Source organism: Myotis myotis, unplaced genomic scaffold, assembly GCF_014108235.1.
Source record: "Myotis myotis isolate mMyoMyo1 unplaced genomic scaffold, mMyoMyo1.p scaffold_m19_p_1, whole genome shotgun sequence".
Lineage (NCBI taxonomy): Eukaryota > Metazoa > Chordata > Mammalia > Chiroptera > Vespertilionidae > Myotis > Myotis myotis.
The window spans coordinates 139,217,364-139,241,217 of record NW_023416313.1 but is presented as its reverse complement, the minus strand read 5'-3'; the positions used below and the strand labels follow the sequence as shown (position 1 = coordinate 139,241,217).

Sequence of the window (23,854 nt, the reverse complement as noted above, 5' to 3'; positions counted from 1 at the left end):
GTAATAGTCACCTTCCATAGTGATGTTTTTTTCTTTCTCTCTTTTAAGTATACTACAGATTGGTTGGTTACTATTTATTCAAAATGCTACAATCAACTACAATAATTCTTCTTTTTGCTGCTTAGATTGTCCCAAATTTGCCAAAAGGGAGCCTCTTCATGATGGTTCCTGTGGAATTTACATTTTAGTGGGATGCGGATCAGAAACATACACACATTCAAATAAACATGTAAATAAGCAAAAGAATCATTCAATCAAGCAAATATAATTGTAAGATATAGTAAATATTAGGAAGAAAATAAATAAGACCTGAGAGAGAGAATAATAGGAGGTGTGTATCTTAGGTAAGATGGCCAAGTAAGGAAAATTTATTTATTTATTTATTTATTTATTTATTTATTTATTTATTTATATTAAATAGATTGAGGTAACATTGGTTAATGAAATTATATAGGTTTCAAGTATACAATCCTATGATACATTATTTGTACATTGAATTGTGTGCCCACCACCCAAAATCAAATCTTCTTCCATCACCATATACCTGACCTCCTTTGCCACCCCCCACCCTACTTCCCTCTGGTAGCCACCATACGTTGTGTCAATGAGTTTTTGTTTGTTTTTCTTGTTTGTTCATTTGTTGTTGCTTTCAGTTTTATATCTCACATATGAGTGAAAGCATATGGTGCTTGACTTTTTCTTTCTGACTTATTTCGCTTAGCATGATATTTCCATGACCTATCCATGTTGTCACAAATGGCAGTATTTCATCTTTCTTTATGACTGAATAGTATTCCATTGTATATATGCACCACATCTTCTTTATCCTATCATCTATTGAATGACACTTAAGTTGTTTCCATGCCTTGGCCACTGTGAATAATGCTATAGTGAACACAGGGGTTCATAAAACTTTGTGAATAAATGTTTTCAAATTTTTGGGGTATGAGACATAAAGGCTATGAAGGTGATAACCATGTGAAGAAGAAAGGAGAAATATACCAAGCAGATGGGACAGCATGTCCATGGTGGGAAGGAGCTAGGCTCATTCAAGGAACTGAGAAAGCCTAGCATAGTTAGAATGTGTATGGAAGGGTGAGAGCAACTCAGGAGTAGTGATGGACAATGAAGGCCAGATAAGGCAGGCCCCGGAAGACTCTGGTGCCCAAGGGGAGATATGTTACAATATACACTTGTTGAGGCTGAAGTCAGACATTTCCTTTAAGGAGATTGTGAGCATAGTATCCAATACCTTCCATTGTGCTGTCAAGAAGGGAGCCTATAGAATACTGGAAATATAGAATAATAATGGAGCAATCTGTTAAAATTTGTTTGCTTTAGACAGTGATGTTTAGGGATTCTTTTATAATTAATCTTTTGACTTAGGAGGTAAACTAGTTCACTTTTTAATTCTGCTACTAAAATATAGAATAGGAAAATATATAATTGAGGTAAACAGAAGTGAGGAGGAAGCAGGAGGATATAATTGTGTTTAACCTATCACTTACTTTGAATAGCAGTATGCCTGATGGGTAGGAATGAAGCCATCAAAGAGGAAAACGAATGAGTATTTGTATTTTTTTTAAGTCTCCTCCAGATATAATAGCAGTGAGCTACTAAGCGTTTTCAGAAACAAACTAAGCCATAAGCCAAACTTTGTAAGCTCTAAGCAGCCCTGGCCAGTGTAGCTCAGTTGTTAGAGTGTCAGCCCTCCCACCAAAGAGTCCCAGATTTGATTCCTGGTCAAGTGCATGTACGTGGCTTGCAGGTTTGATCCAGCTCCAGTTGGGGCATAGGCAGGAGACAACTGATCGATGTGTCTCTGTCATATAGGTCTCTCTCTCTCACTCTCTCTCTCTCTTTCTCTCTCTCTCTCTACTTCACCTCCATCCCCCCTCTCTTCCACTCTCTCTAAAAAAAAAAAAATCAATGGGAAAAATATCCTCAAGTGAGTATTAACAAAAAATAAAAATAAAATAACAAGCCCTAGCCGGTTTGGCTCAGTGGATAGAGCGTCAGCCTGCGGCCTCAAGGGCCCCAGGTTCGATTCCGGTCAAGAGCATGTACCTTGGTTGTGGGCACATCCCCAGTAGATTTTCACCCATAACCTTTCTTAAACTTAATATTGCAGATTCATGCATTTCAATATTTAAGTGAAGAATAATGAAATTCATGAACTTGAAGATGGGCATCATGTTAACGTGTCAATGCCTGTGAATATTTAGTATGAATTAGTATATCAGGTATCTTTCTATTTCAACAGTAGCAAGAGTGGGGATGAGCGAGGATGCACAAAGGTAGTGGGAACTTTTATATGGAGGCTATTACATATGGCGTTGAGATTTACTGGAATATTCTTACCTAACATCAGGGGTCCTTCCCTTACTCATAGTAAGTATCCTCCACTAACATTAGAACTTTCCAATTAAACATAATTTTCACCTTTACATTTTCATTGATTTTAGTAAATTGATAATCACCAATATGTTGAAATCCAAAGGGTTTTTCCTTAAAAAAAGTATTTTGATATTTCCTACAAATATAATTTTAAATAAAATATCTAAGTTTTAAAATGACTTTTGATTTTCTTTCTGTTTTCATCTTTAAATATTTCTTATTTATCAGTGAATCACCTCTCAGTATAATATCTAGATAAAATATATTTCCCTCCTTTTAAATACTTTTATATTCCCATCTGTTTTTATGGCATGTTACTGCATGTCTCCAGAGGCACACAGCATTTTTATTTTCAAGTAAATTTATATTAGTTACAGTCTCCAGCTGTTTTAGATATAGGATCATTTCCTGTCGGTGCTGTTTCCAGGACAATTCTTTTTTCCCTCACAAAAATGAAAAATGTAATTTAACAAAGACATCCTATAATTGCCTTCATATCTAGCCAGGTATCTAGTGATCTAAATACTTATTTTATTTAAAACATCTGTCTACATAATATTTAGTGATTGTCCAGGGCTATATCATCTTTGGGAAAGGCAGCTGCTGCCATTTTTATTTAATTTATAAGGAAACAACAAAAATTTCTCCTTCATATTGAATCTTCTGCCACTATGTCTTATGTGAGATTTTATTGTATTTTTTAAATGAGAATAGCTTACCTCTTTGGTGCTTGCAATTAGTTTAGTTTTTTTTCAAATTGGGAAAGACCATTCTTTAAAAAATCACAATGGAAGCATTTTGTGAGAATAATACTCTTGTTCTATTCTCTCTCTCTTTCTTGATAGATAGATAGATAGATAGATATCAAAGTATCATAATAGAGATGATGGCATGCTGCTTTACTCATGTAACTAGCCTTACACAGGAATCACATTTCAGTTTCCAAGTTCTTTTAGAGTTACTTGTCTATAGTGCATTTTCTTTTAATTTATAATAAAAAAATCTCGTCTTTTTTATTATAAAGTTGTTCTGTTGATTAGAGCAGTTAGTTGATATTTTCTTGGGTTTTTTTTGTTTGTTTGTTTTTTATAAAAACTGCATGAAGAAAGATGGCACTTCTATAAAAGCTCTTTGCCTTGGGGGTGACACTCAGTGCTGCTTGTAGAGGACTCCATATGGAAACTCTTATTTATTTATTTATTTATTTATTTATTTATTTATTTATTTATTTTTGTGCACTACCCTTAGAGCCAAAGATAAAGTGTTTAACTTTTAATAGATCATATCACTTTAGGCTCAGCCGAATGCCAAAAACAACAGGCACCCAGGCTTACAGTAGTGTGTCTAAATGAGGAAGTTTACTTTTTCCTGGGAAGTAATCAAAATATTCCTTTTTGGAACACTGAGAGTATGAAAGGGAAATGATTAGGGTTCCCTACTGACACACTGTTATGATTGACAGGAAAAACCCACATTTATGCCACCTGAGACATCTTGTTCCGGAACTTTCTGGAGGGTAGTAAATTGGTGTTGGCACAAACACAAAAAAATAAAATGACTTGATTCAGCACTTTTCAATTCTAAATCCCCTAACACTAAAGCAAGAAGTAAATATTCATCAAATGATCAAAATTTATATTGATTTTTATTCTACATTAGCAGCTCAAAGTCGAGATTCTTGACAGGATGGATGTCGGTTTGAATGATTCTCTTTGAAATGAGGATATAGCACTGGGCTGAGTGCTGCTGTGCATTCCTGAACCAGGGGCCATGATTATTAGAACCCTAGGAGGCTAAGTTTTTAAAAGAACAGTATAAAGACACACTTGTTCAGTTCTGTTTTGATAACTAAATTGTTATTATTAGTATGTAAAATAATTCTTGTTGTTCCTATTTCATTCCTTCCTTTCTATCACCATCTAAGGACCAGTATTCTATAGAATTTCAAAGGAGTGGAGTACATGATATAGTCAGATAGAGTTAATAGCTGCATTTGCCAGCATAATTGTACGTGGGAAGGAACCTCCAGTCCTGCAGGGCAAGAGAAGCTAAGATTGTATCTTCACATTATACATCTTTAATTTTTTTGTTTCTGCCAGAAAGTAAATAAGGATTTGCTATAGAGAAATTTGGAAGACGGGAATAAGAACACAGTCATAGAATATAAACACAGACTTGATGCCTGTGTCATTGTACAGAAATCTGCTAAGGAAACAGTAATGGAGAAACATTGGAATTCTAATCATCCCCTCCAGTCGGCACAGTGTAATCATCCTCTCTTCCCACCCTGGCTCATGACATAAAATGCTGAATTTTTAATGACTCTAACTACTTGCATTACAAAGACGGGGAGGACAGTGGTGGATGAGGCTTTGCACAGATGCACTTGTGTGATGTATTTGTTCTTTATATTAGTTAGGTGGATGTATTGCTGTTAATAAATATCTCCTCTATCATTAAAATGGAAGAGGACATTTTTATTTAACACAAATAAATGCAGAAGAAATAATGAAAATAACATTGATGTTAATTTTTCTGATTTGTGTAAAGATGCTTACTTACTATTTAACAAATATATTGAAGGACATACTTTTAAAATTGAATTTTCTAAACATTATAGTGAATGTTCTTAATGGTTTGTAAGTAGCATCAAGTCAATAGAAATAAAGATTACTTTTTAAAGATATAAACACAATATTTTAAACTTAAATCAGTTATCTTTTGCATTTGTCCTGAGTTAGTTATCCATGAATATAAATATAAAAAAACCTTGAGAACCTAAGGTAGTTTTTCTGGGGCTGCCAGTATGTTTGTGGAAATTTTGTATCCTAATGTACAGAGATTAGTATCTACAGTAGTCTTTGTTGAGTGTAATATTGAAATAGCTTTGAGATTCTTGTGAAAATTTTTATATATATTTAATTTTTAATAATGGGAAAATATTTATATTTTTAAATACTTTTACGACTCTCTTATCCAATGGTAAAAAGAACATTCCGCCGAGACCGGTTTGGCTCAGTGGATAGAGCGTCGGCCTGCGGACTGAGGGGTCCCAGGTTCGATTCCGGTCAAGGGCATGTACCTGGGTTGCGGGCACATCCCCAGTGGGAGATGTGCAGGAGGCAGCTGATCGATGTTTCTCTCTCATCGATGTTTCTGACTCTCTGTCTCTCTCCCTTCTTCTCTGTAGAGAATCAATGAAATATATTTAAAAAAAAAAAAAAAAGAACATTCCAACAAACGAATTGTTTCTTTGGCAACATTTTTGAAGTATAATATTGAATGCATATTTTAGCTCCTATTATTCAGTATAATTTTTCTATAATTCTAGGTTATATGTTCCCTGAGGGCAGGCACCATGTCTGACTCAGATGTGTATCTTACTGAACATTTGACACGTAAGAGATTCTCAAGACAAACTTGTTAAATGAATAAATGGAGGCTTTTAATCAACTTTACTCCAAAGAAATACAGGGCTAAAGAACAGTATGCCACTCAGTCATGCACGAGGGACTAAAGAACAACGTGAGATTCTCATCCGTTGTAATACCAAATGTTATTTGTATTTAACCAGAATGTAGCTGATCATAAGTATGTGAAAAAAATGTCTTACAGGGTTCATTTCTGGACAAAAGAAATCCACTTTGAATTCAATCCCTAAGATGAGTTATCTCAGGAAATTATGAATCACCAGCAATGATGACAAAGGCAAAAATATACAAAACCAGAGGCCTGATGCATGAAATTCCTGAAAGGGTAGGCCCTCGCAGCCCCAGCTGCCTTGGCCCTCACAGCCCCGGCTTCCTCTGGAAGGTCGTCGGGACGGTCATTCTGCTGTTTGGCCATTTGGTCAATTTGCATATTACGATTTTATTATTACACCAACACTGTAAAGGTGACAACTCTAAATCCTAGAATGAGTATGGGGAACTCTGATAAGTAAAAGAATGGAGATCTCCAAGTGAAGATTCTAATCAACCCTGAAAGAGCTTGTCAAGGCCTTGAGGCCTGAGAGTGTTTCCAGAAGGAAGCTATCTGGGCAGTTTTAAGAGGGATACTTTGGGGAGGAAAGAAAGAAAGCATCCTATATAATAAAGCCTAATATGCAAATCTACTGAACAGTGGAACAACTGGTGGACCAACTGGTCGCTATGACGTGCACTGACCACCAGGGGGCAGATGCTCAATGCAGGAGCTGCCCCCAGCCCACAGGCTCAGACCGGCAGCAGCAGCATGGGTGGGTGGGAGTGAGGGGGTAGGGGGGGGGGGCCCTGAGCAGGTAGCATGAGGCCAGCCGAGGTGGGTGCCAGCAGAGGCCCCCTGATTAGCCCGCCAGTAACCCCAAAGATCAGCCCTGATCACTGGCCAGGCCTAGGGACCCTACCCATGCACGAATTTTGTGCACTGGGCCTCTAGTATTAAATATTTGTACAAGGAAGAAGAGAAAAAGGCATGTGCTTAGAGATACTACATCAAAGGTTAAAAAAACAAAACTGTATAGTAAAAGTAGGAAATTATTCCCCAATGACAAATGATTGCCAGAACAAGTGTAGTTCTCACCTATTGTATTGAAGGATCCTGTGATTGTCCTGAGTTAGTGTGGACTGTTTCAAATAACTTATATTAAAATATTTCCTAAAGTACAAATATCTTTAACTTTTTAAATAAATCCTTCTTTCTGGGTTCAATTTCCTAATTAAACACACACACACACACACACACACACACACACACACACAAAACCTGTGGCATTGTTAATGTCTTTTCCAAAAGTTCAAATGACTATTTTTTTTTAAATGGAAAATCAGATTTTATGAAGCTAAAACAAGCCCCTGCCCTGAAGACTTAAAACTGTGTTTTGAAATGGATTGTGAAGGTTGCCACACGGGACAATAGCTGAAGTTTCATTCCGTATGTATGTGATCACCATGGTTAGTTTCTAATATAATGTTCAGTATCTAAGATCACTTTGTTAGCAGAACAACACATTACCAAATGATTCTTCAATTAAATAAGCTTTTCTTTTCTTCCTTCTTTTTTTTTCCTAGAGGAAAGTATATATTTTAATATATACCCTAGAAAAAAATATATATCTTTTTAAATAATTTTTATTTGTGTCAAAAATAATCTTCTTTCTGAGGGAGAATGAAGCCAATGATTTTAAAAAGCAAGCTGAGGCTGCAAACTCCAACTCTGTTTTATTTCTTTGTACATTTTAAACCACTTCAGATTTTTTAACTCGGTAAAATTTATTCAGACAATTTGTTGAGTGGCTGTCACATACCGTGTGCTGTGCCCAGTGCTGGAGATATAGCAATGAATACATAGATACAAGTTGCTGCCCTCATGGGGCTTCCAGTCCATGGGGGTGGGGGAAGGTGGACAATGCAAAGTAAATTTTGGCTAGAGCTAGATGTGGTGAATAAGTATGAAGGAGGATAGGGGTCGCTGCAGGTAGGGGTGAGTTAAAGTCTTATGTAGAAGATCTGAATGAGAAGATGACATTTCAGCAAAGACCTGAGAGAGATGAGGGACTGAGCTGTCTGCAAACAAGACCAAATGCCCCTAGAAAGTGTCTACCACCCCTGCTGGAGGTGACTGCTGGCATGGGAGATGTGGACTGACCGCTAGCATGGGGGATGTGGACGAAAGCTTGATTGGAGTGTGTTCAAGAAAAAATAGGAGAGGAATTAGACATATTGAGTATAGATAAAGCCAGAGGAAGGTTGATGTCAATTGCCATCTAGAGATTATTTTTTCTTTTTTTTCTTACATGGGAAAGACATTTTGTAGAGGGTTGGGGCGGGGGGGGGGGGCTAATGTACTAATGTGACTAATACAGTAGAGCAGAAAATGATTTAGGAGAGAGGAGCAATTTGCTGTGGGAGGAATCATCTTTGTGCAGTTAAGAGGGGTCTAGTGCACAAGTGCAGGGGACTGGTCTTTGAAGTCTGGACGATTTCCACTGAAATAGGAGGGGAGGCAGAGAACATGGACCCAGATGCAAGCAGGAGGGAAGATGTGGTTGGAAGCTATGAAGTACAGTCTGTGTATAAGTGACCAGGCAAACCTACAGAGGCATGAGTTAAGAAAGTAAAATTAACTTTAACATTATTGGGACACTTAACAAAGGATCCTGGGATGTGCAGTTATAATGAAACTAGAGGCCCAATGTATGAAATTTGTGCAAGAGTAGGCCTTCCTTCCCCCGGCTGCCGGCACAGCTTCCCTCTGGGACCCGGGACCCAGGCTTCCCTTCAGCCGCCAGCAGGCACCTCGCAGCCCCAGCTTCATCCAGAAGGTCATCTGGAAGGACATCTGGTCTAATTAGCATATTACACTTTTATTATTATAGATAATTGATATTTCTTAACTAAATTAGTTTTTTTTAGGGTAAGGGTAAGGCATATATCTGTATGTGCTTATAAAAATGATTATGTGTTGAATCCTTAAAGATTATTAGAATGACTAAAACTTACTCCCCAAAATTTATCATGGGCTATCTACTTTGTTATTAGACACAATATTAGAGGGAAGTAGAGAGTTGAATAATTATTCAGGCTCCAAAGATCATTGAATTTGGATCACCACACACCAAGCCAAATTTAAATAAAATATTTTAGAACACTGTGTCTTGTGTTCTGACTAAATTATTAATTTGTAATCTAAATTTGAAGAGGTATATCTCTAGTGATTTGGGCTCCAGGTGCATACAAAATAAAGGGGAAGGCATGCAACTAATGATAAGCAGCAAAGCAATTGTATTAAACATCAGATGAAACAGCAGTGTTTCTAACTTTACTATATGGATTAGCCTGCTAGCGTGGCAATAACAAAATACTATAGATTGGTGACTTAAACAACAGAAATTGATTTCTCACGGTTCTGGAAGCTGGAAGTCCGAGGTATAGATGTTGTCAGGTTTGGTTTCTGGCTTGTATGTGACCACCTTCTTACTGGGTCTTAGAGGACCCTTTCTTTATGTGTCCTCCTCTTCATCTTCATAGGACACCATTCCTATTAGATTAGGGCCCAACCCTTGTGACTTCATTTAACCTTAATTACCTCCTTAACGACCCTGTCTCCAAATACAGTCACTTGGGGTTTATGGCTTGAACATACAAAGGGGTGGGGTGGGGGCACAGTTGAATCCATACATTATGTTAAAGGTTTGGCAATATTTGGAACATATAGGGGCTCTGCAAATAACTGGGACTATAAAACGGCAAAGGAGACATGGAGAACAAAGTTCCTTTGTAGAGTGTGTAATCTTGAGACAGAGACAGAAAAAGTTGAGACAAACACAAACATTTAAGCTGTGATATGTGCTGTTAAGGAAAATACCACGGTTCCAAAATAGAGAAAGATAAAGTGGATCTACTTTTGATAGGGTGGTCGGGGAAGGTCTTTCTGAGAAGTAACATGTCAGCTCAGAGCTGAAGGATGAGAAGACATTAGCAAAAGAATGTTCTAGAGAAGGGCAACAGTATGCGCAAAGGTCCTGAGACAGGAAAGAACAGAAAGAAGGCAAGGATGACAGGGGCATGGTGATCAAGAGTGAGGTAAGTAGTTCTGAGAGGGAGACATGAGGTCTGAGGTAGGTAGGAATCAAAACTTATGGGTCATGGGAGAAGTGTGTTCTTTAGGCCTAATTGCAGTATGAAACCAACTGGTATTTTATAAAGACCACTCTAGCCACTGTAAGGGAAGAGACCAGGCAGCAGTGGGTGAGGGGAAATACATGTTAGGAGATAATTGCTGTATGCAGGGGAGAGGTGCTGCAGGCTTGGATCAGGCTGGCAGCATTGCAGACTGGAAAACAGACTGGAGAGACATTTTGGAAGAGGATTCAACCGATTTGAGGAAGTACCTGGCTGTGGTAAATGAAGACAAGGAGGAGTCCAGGATTACTTTTAGGTTCCTGACCTGGGCAACAGATAGGCCACGTCTCTAAAAGGAAAGGACTAAGTAGGGAATGTCTTGGGGGAAGAGGGGAGGATGAGAATTGAGAGTTCTGTTTTGAACAGTTATACCTAAAGTAAATCCAAGTAGCGATGTCAGGTGGTTGGTTAGGTATATAGTGTGGAGCTCAGAGGAGAGGCTTGGAAGCCATTACTATATTGATGGCATTGGAAGCCATAGAAGAGAGTATAATAAAGAAAAGATGTCCAGAATTAAGCCATTCAACAAGCAGTAATCCCAGATGTGATGCAAAAATTTAGTCAATGAACCATCTATAACGTGGGTTTGGGGATGGGGAAGAAGGATGGAGGGAGAGCGATTGAGAATCCATCTCATTAGGTCAGTCAAGCTGTAATGCAGGCTTACACCAGAGTAAATGAGAACTGATCCTTTTTCTCGTCCTATCATATCTTCTCTTCCAGGGCACTCTGATTTCATCTCCCAATGCCGACTGTTGCCTCTAGGTTTATATTTCAGTCTTAACAGTTTTACTTGCTTGCTAAATACCCCACTTTGGGTTTCCCTCAGTACCTCAAACAAAATACTTGGTCAAATCCAGCTTATTTGTTCCATCTACCATAGCATTGCTCTTTTGATACTCCTACTCCCAGGAAATGTGAGGTGGGACTTCCTTCTTGTTTCTTCTTATTTTCCTTAATGAGTAAGTGGCCAAATCTTGTTGGTTACACATCAGTAATATTATTTAATCAGGCTAAATTTTCATTTGTAAAATATATTAGCTTTAAAAAGTATCCACTGTTATCATAAATGCTAATAAATAAAATTCTTTTAATCAAAGATTCAATGTTATTTTTGTAAGAACTGCATTTTCTTCAAATCTTCCACCTAAAAATTTACCTTTGGACTAAGATATAGTATGAAGAAGAGTGAAGCCAGCTTACAGAGATATTTAGACTGCAAAGGTATTCAACCTTAGCAGAAGCAGCCAGTTTGGTTCTATCTTTATCATCACATTTAGGAATGAATCACTGAAAACAGAGATAGAAATAGAGATGGATAGGAAAGTCTTGGCCATCTAATTCATCTCCTTGTTGTGCCGGGAAGGGTTTTTTTTTTATGTCAAATGCCAGTGAGATATTGTGCAATAAAAGCCTTAGATTGCAACATTTCAATCATTTTTGTTGGGCGACTAATTATCTTTCAAGTTGCTTTCAGCATTGTTCTCTGAAGTCCTTTTCATGTATCCCTGTTATATGAGAGATGTTTCCCTTTCTATACAGAAATGGCCTGGGACCTAAAAGGGATAAACTCCAATTATTTTTTCATAATAGTGATGAGTCTGCATTAAGTCAACATCCCTCCTTATGATCCTTTCTGTGACCAGTAACTCACATTTGTGAGATCATTACCCAGAACAAGCTTGTTACCAGAGGATGGTTAAAAACAAACAGGAACCTCCTTTCAGAATCAAACATGTCCCTTGGCACCTTATGGTGCAGAAGCATTATTCTCATGGGGTTCCCAATAGAATTCTTGGTGTGGGATGACCTCCTCATTATCCCTGTAGCTTTGATGAGGGGAGGAGTGGAGTGGGGATGGCATTTGGGAAAATTATTGTTTTTAAGCTCTTTGGCTATTGTTCAACATCGCTCAGTTATCTCACATTGTTTTAATCACATAATATGGTGTGTGCTCTTTTGAGAGCTATGTTTTATTGTTTTTTTCCTAATTATTGACTTCCTATATTCAATTTTATACCTTCCCCCGTTTAAAAACCATTCTTAGGTCTCTAGGTATTATTCCTCCAAGTTCTATGATATCTGCATGTCACTTGGTTGAGACTTGTCTGTAATGCCATTAACATGCTCCATTCCTCCTATTTGTCATCCTTAATAAAGGTGCTAAATTCCTTTGTGTCTTCTCACCAGCCACACCCTTCTCCCCCAAACTGAATATGCTCCATAAAACATTATCTTTCGTTTCTAGTGTTTGACATAATTCTTAATCCAGTTGAGTCCACTCTTACTCAAGCCAATTAGTTTGGGCAAGTTCACATAACCTTTTTAACTGATTTCTGAAACTTCAATTATGTGACTAAAGTAATTTTAGTATTTTTCAAAAGCTCTTCCTTGGCAGTGCCGAGCAATAATGATGAGCTGCTTGTGGAAAGCAATAACGTAGGAACTCTAGAATGGATTGCTATCTTAGCTTTCATATGCTCCGCATTTCCTTTACTGAGTCCTGACTTGCACTTTTAAGAAGGTGACACTTTATAATAACATTCCCCTCTACTCCCAGGTTGAGTCTATAAAACTAGAGACTAGGCAAAAGGCCACAGTTGGCTCTGGATACAAAGAGTAAAAGGTTGTGTCTGACTTGACCTTTCTCACATATTATAGAATTCTGGCAACTACCCAGAACTGCTTTTCTAGGAGAATATGTAATCTATATGTATAAAAGCCTCAGTGACCAAACGACCCAATGACCCAACAACTGGTCAACCAGTCACTATGATATCCACTGACCACCAGGGGGCAGATGGTCAGTGCACTCCCACAGCCAACCTCCACGATCACTCCGCCCAGCTGGCCAACCTCCCCTAGTCACTCCCCACCGCCAGCCAACCTCCCGTGGTCCTTCCCGCTGGTTGGCCGGCCCTGATCGTCCCAACAGGGACTGGGCAAGATGACCCCATTGGTCCTGATCACTGGCCAGGCTGGGGGAGCCCACCCATGCATGAATTTATGCACCAGGCCTCTAGTTAAAATATAAAGAAGTAGCAGTTTTAAGGCTTATCAGAAATGTCAATGGATGTTCTTGGATTTAGTAAAGTGTGTCAAAAGAAAATACGAGTTCCACTGGTCTGTAGAGCACATGAACTCAGCATTGCCTCCCCCTTTTGCCATGCATGCATGCGTGCAGGGGCAAGCATGTCACCGAGAACACTTCATTCCTGGTCTCATCTGGTGTACTAGGGAACCCTGCAGCCACAGAGATCACAACAGCTGTAATAAATAAAGCATCTATTTAATACATTTTCATGCCAAATATTATTCAGCATTCTTTGTCCTCAGTTTGATAGAAAACAGCATGGTGAACTTACTACCTCTCCTTACTGCAGTGAGCCCACATAACTATGAAAGTTTTAACAGTTCAAACCTGCACATAGGCAAAACCACCATTCCCTCTATTTTAAAATTATTAAGACAATAATACAGAGAACAAAAAATGTAATAAAGGAAGTCTGTTATCATTATTGAAGAGATATTAGAATTAGTGCTAGGCTTTTTTATTCTCCTCAGGAAAGATAATGAGAAGCATTCAGAATATGTGTCCATGCAAATGTATGGGTTAGAGGGGGGGTCTTTAAAAAATAAATGTTACATATGTGGCAATATGAGGAAGAATATTCTTAAGGAATTTCACAGAATTTTTATGTAAAGTCTCATCATACAGTATTATGATCTCAGGGATATTTTGTGATATTTACCAAGTCTTCTGAGAGTTCATTTATTCAGGCTCTACTTTAAGGAGGAACTTATAAGATTCAGAGCTAAAATATAATTCTGGAACATGCCCAGCTGATCCCATTAAATCCAACCTGAAAAGGAGCAGTATAATGATATGAACAATTCGCATTCTTTGAGCTGTTACACCTCACTTGAAATGCATTCCTTCTGGATTAAAACAGCAATTCCCCTTTGTTTCTCTCTCTAGGCCGAGGTTCAGCTATGCTACCTGGAAGCACAAAGAGATGCCGTCGAGCAGATGTCCCTCAAGCTGTACAGCGAGCAGTACACCAGCAGCAGCAAGAGGAAGGAAGAGTTTGCTGATATGTCAAAAGTTCATGCGGTGGGAGGCACAGGGTAGGGAACTACTCTTTGTGTTGTTTTATCCTCCCTAATCTCCACTTTTTCGGTGATTTTGCACTGGTAGGCGTGAGGCAGGCATTTCCTCCCTAGGTAACAGATAAGAAGCAGCTCGCTAGAATAGGTAGGCATTTATGTTCTTTTTCATCCGTGCCTTGAGAGATGTTTCCCTTTCTATACAGAAATAGCCTGGGATCTAAAAGGGATAAACTCCAGTTATTTTTTCATAATAGTGACGAGTCCGCATTAAGTCAACATCCATAGAATTGAAGACTGTAGATTTTACCAGCCTCTGTCACCTAACCCAGAACTTCCTCACTTTGTTGGGATTTATTGAAAAGCAGCCTTGTGATTTTACCAGTATTTGTGTGACTATATCGTGCCTATAGTATTGGTGGTTTTAATTTATAAATTTATTTTTCAGTGTATTTCCCCCTTATTAGGAGTAACCATTCTTTTAAAGTTTGTCTATGGATCTTTTAAACCCCAGAACCTTTGTAGAACATAATTTTCCTGAAAAATGTAGATATTTAATAATTGTTTAGAGACCATGGCTGATCGGTTTGCTTCATGTAAAGTCAACTGGTATAATAGACTAGCATCTGAATTGTTTAGGGCAGTGGTTGGCAAACTCATTAGTCAACAGAGCCAAATATCAATAGTACAACAATTGAAATTTCTTTTGAGAGCCAAATTTTTAAAACTTAAACTATATAGGTAGGTACATTGTTATTAACTTAATTAGGGTACTCCTAAGGCTTAGGAAGAGCCACACTCAAGGGGCCAAAGAACCGGATGTGGCTCGCGAGCCGCAGTTTGCCAATCACGGGTCTAGGGTGAGTGAAAGGACCCAGCAACATCAGTAACCCATGGGCAGTTTTATTTGGCCTGAGACATATGGCTGTATTTACATTATATTATCTACCCATCTTCTAAATAATTATCATGCATTCAGATATTTCCAATGGCTCTAAAGTTATGCAAACATTGTGTATATATATTTTTTCTTTTTTGTCTCTTCTAGCTTAATGTTAATATTTAGTAGGTAAAAATTAAACAGTAAAAGAGTAGTAATGAAAGTTAATTATTTCATAGTTTTAATGACTTGATAATAATTATACTCATAAAAATGGAAGCAGTAACCTATTTTACTTTTATACTTGAGCCAGACAACTAAGGAGCGGTACTGTTCCCCCAAGTCTGTTACATATTAAGAGCATCTTATTACCCTATGAGGTGTAACTCTAGCTAAAATATTTCCTGAAAGGCAGGTGGAAAAGAAATCTTTTTAGGTACTTGTTTGCAGTTATCTTTTAAGTACTCATAGTTTTTATTGGACTTTACATCCCCACATAAATTTTTGGGATAAATTAAGTATGCTGACTACAGATTCTGTCTTGTGCTATGATCCAGGATCTAAGAATACAGGCAAAGGATCAGAATCATAATTCTGTTTAAGAATTGAGAAATATATTTTTAAATTCACTTTTCTATATATTTTGTTGCTCTGTCAGGATTTCTTTTATCCATAGACATGCTACATATATATATATTTGATTACTCATTTAATTCAGTAGACATTTATTCACAAGAAGAAAAGCATAGAAGCAAATAAGAAAGAAAAGGTTAAAACTTGGAGCATAAACAATAAGCTGTTTTGAGGCCTCAATGTGCTTTAATTTCCCTGAATGCCTAAGTGATCTCTGGTGTACACGCAAGCACAAACTTTAGGTCACATTTTCATGTTTTCTAAAGCCCTGGAGACTGAACGGGCACCACGTGCTTCTGACCTCAGATTCCAAGGACCCAACCTGAGTACTTACTCTGGGCTCCACAAATCATAACTCTGCCCTGGGAATTGCTTAGTTAACAACAAGCATTGTTCAGGGACATGGGAGTAGGTGAACTTGCCTGATATCTTTTGTTTATGCTCCTTGGGGTACTGAAGGCTGTGCATTGTGCAGAAATTTAAGAGTGTGCTGAAGAAAAAGCAGCTATTTAATACTAAGGACAAAAACCATATACTATTTTCTACTTTCTGTTTACACACAGAAAAGCATTGTGTGAGAAATGCATGTGGGTGAGGTTATCTGGGTTGTTCTGCCCTCAAGACTCTTTGCTCCCACAGTCAAATCCTTAATTCTGAAACCTTAAGAACATTGCCTTGTAAAATGATCTGCTCCATGACACACAAACTTCATTAACTTTTTCTTTTGTTGCATAGACTGATCATTGTTTCTGGTAAGCAATTGTGGGAATAGTGTGGGCTTTCTAGGGTCTTCATTCCGTATGCAGATCTCCAATCTACTGAAGAGAAAATTAAGTTGGTGGTACAATTCACATATTTTTTTATTTTCTTTCCTTGTCTACACCCATGATAAAGAGAGTACATAGCGGGAAAATGTGCTAGACTACCCAGTGGACGACTCAGATTCTACATAGAATAATGATCTTACATTCCTAAGAATTTTACACAACCAAAATATCATTTAGAAATGAACTTACCACTCTGGCTTGACAGACAGGTGTGTCCCACGGTGCACACCTATGAAGGTGTGTTTAGCAGCCATGTAGGTTTGGCTGGAAGATTTCCCCGAATGCTTGTGAGGCCATGTAAGCTTTAGTCACAGGGTGTGTTTGCCTGTGGGGGACATTTGGCACTGGCTCCAGCATTGCAAAGTGGGAAACTGTGGCTCCCTGGGGGATATGCAATGTCTCAGTCACCCAACAACTTTTCCTCTGAGAGCAGGTTGGTGCTTTTTGATTCCCGCCAATTTAAATGAAAGCATTTATAGATGGGTTGGTTTCTTTCATTTCATAAATATTCATTGAAGACATACTATGTTCATGGCATGATGCCCTGAGCAGAGTTTGTTAAGAACACCGACGTTTTATAGATTTTGTAAAGTATAACCCTCTTTTTTCCCAACACCGCTTTCTACTGCAAAAAATTCATTTTTTACATGAATTTCAAAGATTCTGTTGAATTCATTAATTGGCATCCTACTTGCTGGCAAGACTTAGATTACAAACCATGTCTTTTATTCAGCTTATAAATGATGGAACTGGGAGGCAAAATGGCTGGGAGACTGGCTTGTCCAGGATGATGATGTAGGATGGAGCTAAGACCTCAACTCAGAAACCTGGGTCAGAATGCAGTGGGCAATCCATAAGTCATGCTTTGCTCTCTCTCTGAAGGATTTTATTCCAACAATTGATAAACATTTTCCCCTTAAATTCCATGTTGTGCATATTCCATACTTTATGAAATTTAAATTATAGTCTCTTCTACTATGGAGAACTGCAAAGAATATTAAGAATATTTTATTAAAGCCACAAGGAAGTTTGGGCAAAACTTAGCAAAGTAGGCTTCAGTGAAAACAAAATTGACTTCATCATTGATTTGGCAAATAGTATTATATGTACCTGCTATATGAAGTACAGAAATTAAAAGGCAAAATAAAATGGTCCCTGACTTTGAGAGGCCCAGGGTTTGGTAGGAGGAGCCAGATCTGTAAACAATATGGAATAAAAGATCACAAATGCTGAGTTAAAATCTGCATGAGGTTAAGGGTGGGGCTCATGGAAGGCAGAGCTGTTCTGACTGGTGGGAGTGAGTCAGAGCAGGTCAGGAAAGACATCACAGACAGAGGACTCTGGAGATGAATTTTGAAAGAGGGCAAGGTCAGGGGCAGAGCTTTTCAGTTTAATGTGAGTAAACGTTTATTGAGCATCTACAAAGACAGACCGCAGCTTCTGCTTTCATGAAATTTACAGTCTAGCAAGACAGTGCAGTTCATGTTAAGCCAGTATTTGTCTGTGCAACAAGAGAGAAGGGAAAGCAATGAGAGATGGGGAGCTCAGAGCAATGGGGTGGGCTTCATGAGATAGAGCTGTGTCTCTTGTGTTTACCACACTGCTCTGAATCTGGAGCAGTGCCTGGCAAATGCTGGGGCTCAGTGAATGAATAGATGCATGAATGAATAACTAAAACTAATCCTGGGCTCAGAGAGAGAGAGCAGAGGTCTGGAGTCATCAGACCGCCTGCTTTTTCATATGACTGGAGAGCAGGGTTGAAAGTTGGAGGGGTGTGAAAAGTAAGGCTTGGGAAGAAGGGGAAGCCCAGATCCTGGAGTTAATCATTGAGTTCATGGTTCTTCACCAGGATAGTGCATCAGGGTCACCTGTGGAGCTTTTAAGCTGAAAAATAAAAAAATGCCTGTCTACCCCAACCCAATGAAAATTCGGATTCAGTAGGTAGAGTGGGCCAAGATATGATTATGTCCTAATGCTTACTTCCAGCTGTGAGCCATTGCTCTAGTGGTTTTCAAAATATAGTTTCTGGACCAGCAGCATCAATATCTCCTGTGAATTTGTTGGAAGTGCCAATTCTGGGCCCCACTCCAGATTTACTAAATTGGAATGTATGGGGTCCAACGTCATTTAACAAGTCATTCAGGTGATTCAGATGCAGTTTGAGAAACACTGCTTTTGTCTTAAAGATTTTAGGTTGGAAATGAATGGAGAAGGATACAGATAGTCATGGAGGGGATATAAAGTATAGCATAGGGAATATAGTCAATAATATTGTAACAACTATGGATGGTGTTAGATTTATCGAGGTAATTAATTAATACGTTATATAATGTCCAATCACTGGGTTATATACCTGAAACTAATAATTATATGTCAACTGTAGTTGAAAAGTAAGAAAATTTTTAAAATAAATTAATGGAGAATGTGGAGACTGAATTAGAAACTAAAGCCTGAAAAAAAAATCAATAAACATTGGATGAGGGGAATGATACTGCATTTTCTGGTTCACGGAGGAGAAAGAATAGAGGAGGCTTTGGATTCAACTGACTTTGGTGTCATTCAACATCTAATATTTATTGATTTCTACTATTAAGTGCTGGCTGAAGTAGGCCTTGTGATGTAGAGACAATGGGAGACAGAGGGTGACAGATGTATGTAAATCAGGAAAGCCTTCCAGGAAAAGTCTCACTGAGACTGGCTCAGGGTCAGAAGTGACAATAAGAATGTTTCTCACAGAGGAGGCAGGGTGTACAAACAGCTGGAACCACTAAAGGATACCAGCATGACTAGATTGGCAGTTTTTAAACAATATTCTGGCAGCAGTGTGGGGAATAGCTTGGCAAGGAAAGACTACACAGTGCTTCTTCAATAGGCTATTCTAGTCATCCACGTGAGAAATAGGACCCGAGCTAAGATAGCAGCAATGGAAACGGGAAGAAGGAAGTTGAACTGATAAGACTTGGTCACCAGTATTTAAGAATGTCTCAGGCTCATGCACTCTGGCAGATGGACTTGTCACTCACTGAGCTGAGGAATTCAGGGGAGGAGCTGAAGGGGGAAAGAAGCTACTTGTAGCTCTTTTAATTGCCTGTGGAACATCTGAGTGGAAATGTCTAGGAAGCAGATCTCCAATGTTTTGGGCTTCTCAACCAGAAACAAGGGCAGTATGGTGACTACGGGTAGCAGAGGCTCAGAGAGGTAGGAGCTTACCTTTTGGTAGTCTCTTCACCCCTCTCAAGTGGACATAAAATTATCTTTAAGAATGTTTAAAGAAAAGTAGAAAATCTGAACAGATTAATTGCTAGCAAGGATGTTGAATCAGTAATCAAAAACCTTCCAACAGGTAAGTCTAGGACTAGATGGCTTCACTAGTGAATTTTACCAGTGAAGAATTAATACCAACCCTTCTCAAGCTCTTCTAAAAAATAGGACAGGAGGGAATTCTTTCAAACTTATTTTATGAAGCCAGCATTACCCTGACACCAAAACCAGACAAGGATGCTAAAAGAAAAGCACAGGCTAATATCCCTAATGAACATACATGCAAAATCTTCAACAAAATCCTATATAATAAAAGCCTAATATGCAAATCAACCGAACGGCAGAACAACCAACAGAACGACCAGTTGCTATGACATGCGGTGACCACCAGGGGGAAGATGCTCAATGCAGGAGCTGCCCCCTGGTGGTCAGTGCACTCCCACAGGGGGAGCGCTGCTCAGCCAGAAGCTGGGCTCATGGTTGGCGAGCGCGGCAGCACTAAGGAACAGCAAGCTGAGCGGTAAGAAGCAGCAAGCAGGCAAGTGGTAAGGAGTGAAGGCTCCTGGATTGTGAGAGGGATGTCCGCCTACCGGCTTAAGGGAGTGGGCCTAGCAGACAGACCGACACCCCCGAGGGTTCCCAGATGCAAGAGGGTGCAGGCTGGGCTGAGGGCCCCCCTCCAGTACATGAATTTTGTGCACCAGGCCTCTAGAATCTATGTTCAAAGGTCACTTAGGCTTTTATATATATACTAGAAGCCTGGTGCACAAAAATTTGTGCACATGCGAGGAAGGGGGATCCCTCAGCCCGGCCTGTGCCCTCTCACAGTCTGGGACCCCTCAGGGGATAACCACCTGCTGGCTTAGGGCCTAAGATGGCAATCAGACATCCTTCTATGGCTCTCACTGGAGCTGAGAGCCTGCTGGAGGGTCAGGCCCTCAGGGGATGACCACCTGCTGGATTGGGCCTAAGATGGCAATCAGACATCCCTCTGGCAGCCCGGCAGCCCTCAGGGCTTGCCAGCAGGGAGCAGACCTAAGCTGCAGTCGGACATCCTTAGAGCTGCTGAGGAGGCAGGAGAGGCTCCCACCACCACCGCTGTACTGGCAGCCGTCAGCCTGGCTTGTGGCTGAACAGAGCTCCTCCCATGTGAGAGCGCCCTGACCACCAGAGGGCAGGTCCTGCATTGAGCGTCTGCCCCCTAGTGGTCATTGTGTGTCATAGTGACCAGTCACTCCCAGTCCTTCTGCTGTTAGGGTCAGTTTGCATATTACCCTTTTACTATATAGGATAGAGGCCTGGTGCATGGGTGGGGGCCAGCTGGTTTGCCTTGAAGGGGGTCCCGCTTGGGTGCCTGGCCAGCCTGGATGAGGGGATAATGGCTGTTTGCAGCTGGTCGCACCCGCTTCAGGGTGGGGGTCCCCACTGGGGTGCCTGGCCAGTCTGGGTGAGGGGCTGAGGGCCGTTTTCAGGCTGGCAGGTGACTAAAGCTCCCAGCCTAAGTGGCCTTTGACCATTTGACCAGTAGCTATGATGCGCATTGACCACCAGGGGGCAGATGCTCAGTGCACAGGCATAAAAACATGGAACAGCCTGATGAATCTCAGAGGGAAAGGGGGAAGGAGAAGACAGGGAGAGATTAACCAAAGAACTTATATGCATACTAGAGGCCTGGTGCATGGATTCATGCACCAGTGATGTCCCTCGGCCTGGCCTAATGGGATCGGGCCAAAAATGGCAGTCCAACATTTCCCAAGGAGTCCCGGATTGCAAGAGAGTGCAGGCCAGGCTGAGGGACCCCACCGGTGTATGAATTCGTTCACTGGGCCTCTAGTTAGCAAATAAAATTCCATAATCTATAATAATAAAAGCATAATATGCTAATTGGACTGGACGATCTTCTGGATGAAGCCAGTACTGTGAGAGCCAAGGCAAGCCACTGCGGCTGCGAGGGCCAAGCCCCTTGCATGAATTTCATGCATTGGGCCTCTAGTATATTAAAAGATTCATATACCATGATTGAGTGGAATTTATTTCAGGGATGTAAGGATGGTTCAACATTCATAAATCAGTCAATTTGATGCACGATATTAACAAAATGAAGGATAGAAATTACATGATCATATCATTAGATGCAGAAAAAGCATTTGGCAAACTTCAAAATCCATTTATGATAAAAAGTTTCAAAAAGTGGTTGCAGAGGTAACATCCCTCAACATAACAATGGCCATATATGATAAGCCCATAGCTAACATCACACTCAATGGTGAAAGGCTAAAAGCTTTTTCTCCAACATCAGGAACAAGACAAGATGATCACTCTTGCCACTTCTATTCAATGCAGTATAGAAAGTTCTAGCCAAGCAGTTGGTGAAGAAAAAGAAATAAAACGCATCTAAATTGGAAAAGAAAAAATAAAACTGGCACTATTTTCAGATGACATGATATTATATATAGAAAACCCTAAAGACTTCATTAAAAAAACTTTTAGAACTAATAAGCAAATTCACTGATGTTGCAAAATGCAAAATAAATAAACAAAAAAATGTTGTGTTTTTATACACTATCAGTGAGCTATCAGCAAAAAATAAAGAAAATAATCTCATTTACAATTACATCATCCTATCTAATAATAGACAAACATGGTAATTAACTGTACCTCCGACATGCTTCCCTTTGGCTAATCAGGGCGATATGCAAATTAACTGCCAATCAAGATGGCGGCTGGCAGCCAGGCTGCTGAAGCGAACAGGAGGCTTGCTTGCTCCAGTGATGGAGGAAGCCAAGGTTCCCTGCCTGCCACTGCCGACTCTGAGCTGCACTCTAAGAAACAATGTTGCAATTATAGAAGGTAAACAAACCCCAGAAACCTGCTTTCAGCCAGCTGGTTCTCAGAGCTGGAGTTGCAACAGTGTTTCAATTATAGAAGCCAAACAAACCGAGTTCTCAGAGCTGGAGCCGAGCCTCAGAGCTAAAGCTGGCTCTTAGCTCCAGTGACAGCCATAGAAGGTAATTAAATCCCAGAATAAAAAAAGAAAAAAGAAAAAAAGGAGAGATTGGGAGTTTCAGTCACCTGCCAGCCTGAAAACGGCCCTCAGCCCCTCACTCAGACTAGCCAGGCACCCCAAAGGGGACCCAAACACTGAAGGGGGTGTGACCAGCTGCAAAAAGCCATCATCCCCTCATCCAGGCTGGCCAGGCACCCAAGAGGGACCCCCACCATGATCTGGGACACCCTTCAGGGAAAACCAACTGGCCCCCACCCATGCACCAGGCCTCTATCCTATATAGTAAAAGGGTAATATGCAAACTGACCCTAAAAGCAGAAGGACTTAGAATGACTGGTCACTATGACACACAATGACCACCAGGGGGCAGACGCTCAATGCAGGACCTGCCCTCTGGTGGTCAGGGCGCTCTCACATGGGAGGAGCTCTGTTCAGCCACAAGCCAGGCTGACGGCTGCCAGTACAGCGGTGGTGGTGGGAGCCTCTCCTGCCTCCTCAGCAGCACTAAGGATGTCCGACTGCAGCTTAGGTCTGCTCCCTGCTGGCAAGTGGACATCCCTCAAGGGCTGCTGGGCTGCCAGAGGGATGTCTGATTGCCATCTTAGGCCCAATCCCCCAGGGAGCGGGCCTAAGCCAGCAGGTGGTCATCCTCTGAGGGTTCTCAGACCTCGAGAGGGCACAGGCCGGGCTGAGGGACCCCTCCCCCCCGAGTGCACAAATTTTTGTGCACTGGCCCTCTAGTAAAGAATAAAATAACTAGGAATAAATTTACCCAAAGAGGTGAAAGACCTGTATATTGAAAACTACAAGACATTAATGAAATAAATTGAAGAAATCACAAATAAATGGAAAGTATTCCATGCTCATGAATTAGAAGGGTTAATATTGCTAAAATGTTCATATTATCCATAGAAATCTATAGGTTCAATGAAACCGCTATCAAAATTATAATGACATTTTTTCAAAGAAATAGGACAAATAATCCTAAAATGTGTAGAGAAACACAAAAACCTGAATGGCCAAGGTAGTCTTATAAAAAGAAGAACAAATTTGGAGGTATTATTATTCCTGATTTTAAGCT

General features: G+C 40.0%; 1 protein-coding gene across 2 annotated transcripts in view; it reads left to right on the top strand.

Moving 5' to 3' along the window:
• Nucleotides 1–23,854, top strand: part of AKAP6 (A-kinase anchoring protein 6) — a 410,196-nt gene that overhangs the window by 243,049 nt on the left and 143,293 nt on the right. For both annotated transcript variants that reach the window (XM_036353461.1, XM_036353459.1), the window contains exon 7: nt 14,038–14,186. In XM_036353461.1, the coding sequence (XP_036209354.1) occupies nt 14,038–14,186 (149 nt within the window). The remainder of the gene's footprint in view (nt 1–14,037; nt 14,187–23,854) is intronic.